The 3,631-nt window shown below is 45.4% G+C and overlaps 1 protein-coding gene across 1 annotated transcript; it reads left to right on the plus strand.

Annotated features, from left to right (window-relative positions):
- Positions 1-628: 628 nt before the first annotated feature.
- On the plus strand, positions 629-3,399 carry LOC147627800 (regulatory protein NPR6-like). Its single transcript, XM_086814774.1, has 2 exons — positions 629-1,935; positions 2,140-3,399. Exons 1-2 carry the CDS (start codon positions 1,456-1,458, stop codon positions 3,235-3,237), a joined length of 1,578 nt encoding a protein of 525 aa, XP_086670900.1. The 5' UTR covers positions 629-1,455; the 3' UTR covers positions 3,238-3,399.
- Positions 3,400-3,631: the final 232 nt, after the last annotated feature.

Raw genomic sequence — 3,631 nt, forward strand, 5'->3', positions numbered from 1 at the left:
CGTCTACTACCACCTCTAGGATAGCTTCACCTTCATTTCGCTTGGCCTCCCCACCATGGTCATGACAGATACTCTAGTGCTTCAATCACTCATCGGGCACTGTAAGCATCCAAATGGCCCGATGCCCTATTCTGTGAATTTTGACTTGATAAAATGACCCCCTTTTTTAAATAAATTTACGGTTTTTTTTTCCAAATTACCATTTAAAACCCCCTTATGTAAGTAGATTTCTATAAAATTTTCTCAAAAGCTTGGTTTAAAAAATCCCTCCTAATGATCACATGTAATAGACTTACATATTTTTAAGTGAACCCCCTGAGAGTAGATGGGTTGGAATAACGGCACGAATTTGGCGCTACGCTTTCTTTTGCTCCTTTGCGACCTACTGCTCCTCGCTTTTGGCCACTGCCACGTGTGAATTGCACCACCGGACAGGCTAGGAGGCCCTCTCAGAAAGGGGGGGCACATGGGATTGTGTTCCCCCCCTACCTTTAAATTGGCAATCCAGCCAATACATTATAAGTAAAAAAATCGCCTAACTCTAGAAAAAATAAATAAAGCACTATCCGCTCCTAAATACTCGCTTTTCCTTAGGTGCCATAAGAAAACTGGGACGTTTACTCTATATTGGCTTCCAGCAATTGCGAACCCCCCTAGGTGTAATGGCGCCCAGCTAGCGAGCTTGCTTGCGTAGACTGCTCGCAATGCTCGTAAACTCCACCCTTCTCACTCTCACTCAGTCCGGCCTACAAGTACTCCTTTTTTTTTTTTTGACAAATCCTTGTCTTCGCCTCTTCCAAGTGGTGCCGATGCAAGGAACTCATTCTACTGGATAGAGACCGTCTACTGTTATACCCCAACAGTCTTGTCTTGGAGTAGCTAGTCTCCCCGTCCTCGTATGTGCACAGTGCGCTCTCTCTCTCTCTCTCTCTCTCTCTCTCTCTCTCTCTCTCTGCTGGGCCAGTGGCCATAGCATAGCGACGCATAGTATACAGCTTACCTTGCTCAGCAGCAAGTGCACCCTTGAAGCTTCTAATTGCTTGTTTTTTATTGTTGCTGTCAAGGCTAGGGCCCTCCTCAGCCACGGATCCCCCCACGCCCCACCCCCACCTTTTCTCGTTTCTCCACTTTCCCTCACCTAATGGCTCTGTTTGAGATCTACTGAACTGGCAGTACCACTGTGCTTACTGAGGTGTCCCCAGCTCCTCTCTCATCAATTTGGTTCCAACTTTGCCTCTTATGATCCCCAACCATGCATGATACTTCTTTCTACTGTTTTTTTTGTGGTGTATATATCCCCTTTGGCCCTCTCATCATCTGACAAATTTGGAAGGCTTAGCATGTTGAGCCAAGAATATTCTTGAAGTTGCAAAGTAGCCCCCCCCCCCCTTCCCCTCTCTCTCTCTCTCTCTCTCTCTCCTTTTTGGTCTCTCTAATAATTATCCACATAGCATTATGCAGCTTCTAAGTGTGGAGCAAGGCTCAATGAACATTGATGCAACAGATCATGACCCTTTGAAAAGCTTGTCTTTAGACTACATGAACCTTTTCTCTCATGGGGCTGCTTTCAGTGATGTTGTGTTTTGCGTGGAGGGCAAGCAAGTGCATGCCCATAGGTGCATTCTGGCTGCAAGAAGTAGCTTTTTCAGGATGGTTTTCAACAAGGGGGATCAGATTGGGAGCCAGTTAGGAAGCCCAATTAGTGCTAATCTGCCTCTGCAAATACCCGTGGGGATTGTGGCTTATGATGTATTCGTGATTCTGCTCCAATTCCTCTACAGTGGGCAGCTGGTTCTGGCTTTCCAGCAAGGAAGGTCCAAGTGCTTGGAAAGGGGATGCTGGCACGCACATTGCTCTTCTTCTGTGGACCTTGCATTAGACACATTACACGCGGCCAACTTCTTTGGAGTGGATCAATTGTCCATAATGCTTCAGGTTGGTCTTCAGAGCACATTTATGTCCAACAATTCGTTTCTGTAAATTGATAATCTTGGATGCTCTTGATTTTAAGACTAAATTAGGCAAATTAATAGCTGCAATTCCGCTACTTTAAATGCAAAATTTTATTCTAATTTTCAACCTACCATAGCTTATTACTGAATAAGTATTCTCTTCGTCTTTCTTTCTGTGTACACACAGAGGCATTTGGGCACAATTGTAGAGAAGATTTCCATCGATGATGTGATGAGAGTATTGGTGGCTGCAAAGAAACAGGGGCTGCATCCGCTATGGGAGACATGCTCAGAGCTGGTGGCAAAATCAGGCTTAACAGTGGACGCATTGAGGAAACATTTGCCGCTAGACATATCTGCAGAGATAGAGGAGATGAGGGCGCAGATGGGCTATGGCCGCATGCACCATAACTCTAATTTGAGCTCAGAAAGAAGCTCAGCGCATGTATTACAGCAAAGGATTCGAAAAATGAGGCTGGCATTAGACTCTCTAGATGTAGAGCTTGTGAGGCTCATGGTGATGGGGGAGGGGCTCGACCTTGACAGTGCCCTGGCCCTCCACTACTCTGTTGGCAATTGTAGCAGAGATGTGGTGAAGGCCTTGCTCGAAATGGGCGCCGTCAATGTGAACCACCCAGACGCGGCCGGCCGGACGGCTCTGCACGTCGCGTGTGAAATGGCAAACCCGGACATGATTTCCGTCTTGCTTGATCACCACGCTTCCCCACTCCTGCAATCCGACGGCGGCGATGCACCCGTTGATATCATACAGGCTCTAATCTCTCGTGCGGACTCTGCCTCGCCATCCAATCTAGTTGATCACAACAAGCTTCGCCTGTGCCTTGAGTTGCTGCAGTCCGCAGCCTATGTTGCGGACAAGGAGGAGGATGATTTTAGCGATGGTGTTGTTACTGAGCCCAGCAGCGACAACACCAGTAGGTCCGGATTATACCTTAATCAGCCCTCTAATCCAATGGATATTCCTGACTGTTCCTCCGCCTTTGAGCCAATTAATCCCAGATCAGGGCTTAATCCGGATTGGGCTAGCATTGAAAGCTCTTGCTCTTTTGAGCAAGAAACTCCTAATCAGTCTCATCAGGAGCATAATCATATAAGCTTTCTGAACAATGACAGCATTGTGCGGATGGCTTCACCTCCAGCTAATGGTGGCTTGAACAGCATGATTTCCAGTAACATGGATGGCTTCTTGTATCCAGATTTTCGTATGGCAATATTGCTGGGGGCAGCAGAGAGCTGCAACCCTAGTAGCACCACCATTTTCTAGGCTTTGTGAGATAATTCAAATTTCGCACTTGTAAATGCATCTCACGTTAGGCCTGTTTTTAGCTGATCTCAGTAGGAGATGCTCACCAAATCCAGCTTTTAATTTTTGTAAAGGATCCATTTCGTGGAATTTACGAGGCAAAAAACTCTTGTTTTTTTTTCTCTTACTTCTATTTTCGCAGCCTTTTCCTTTCACTTCGTCTACGCTTTTTAATGCAATTAAGAAAATAAACTCGTAATTTATGCTTCATTACGGAGACTTAATCTCATCTTATCCGTGCAAAGCCTTTGGGACAAATTATTGTACATTTAACAGATACCAAGCTTGGCGTTTCAAAGAATTATTTATCATGGATTATCTAATGTAACTTTTCTCTGATTTCGTAATATAACTA

The sequence above is a fragment of the Cibotium barometz genome, chromosome 20 (assembly GCF_041138505.1).
Source record: "Cibotium barometz isolate CiBa-2024 chromosome 20, ASM4113850v1, whole genome shotgun sequence".
Taxonomy (NCBI): Eukaryota; Viridiplantae; Streptophyta; class Polypodiopsida; order Cyatheales; family Cibotiaceae; genus Cibotium; species Cibotium barometz.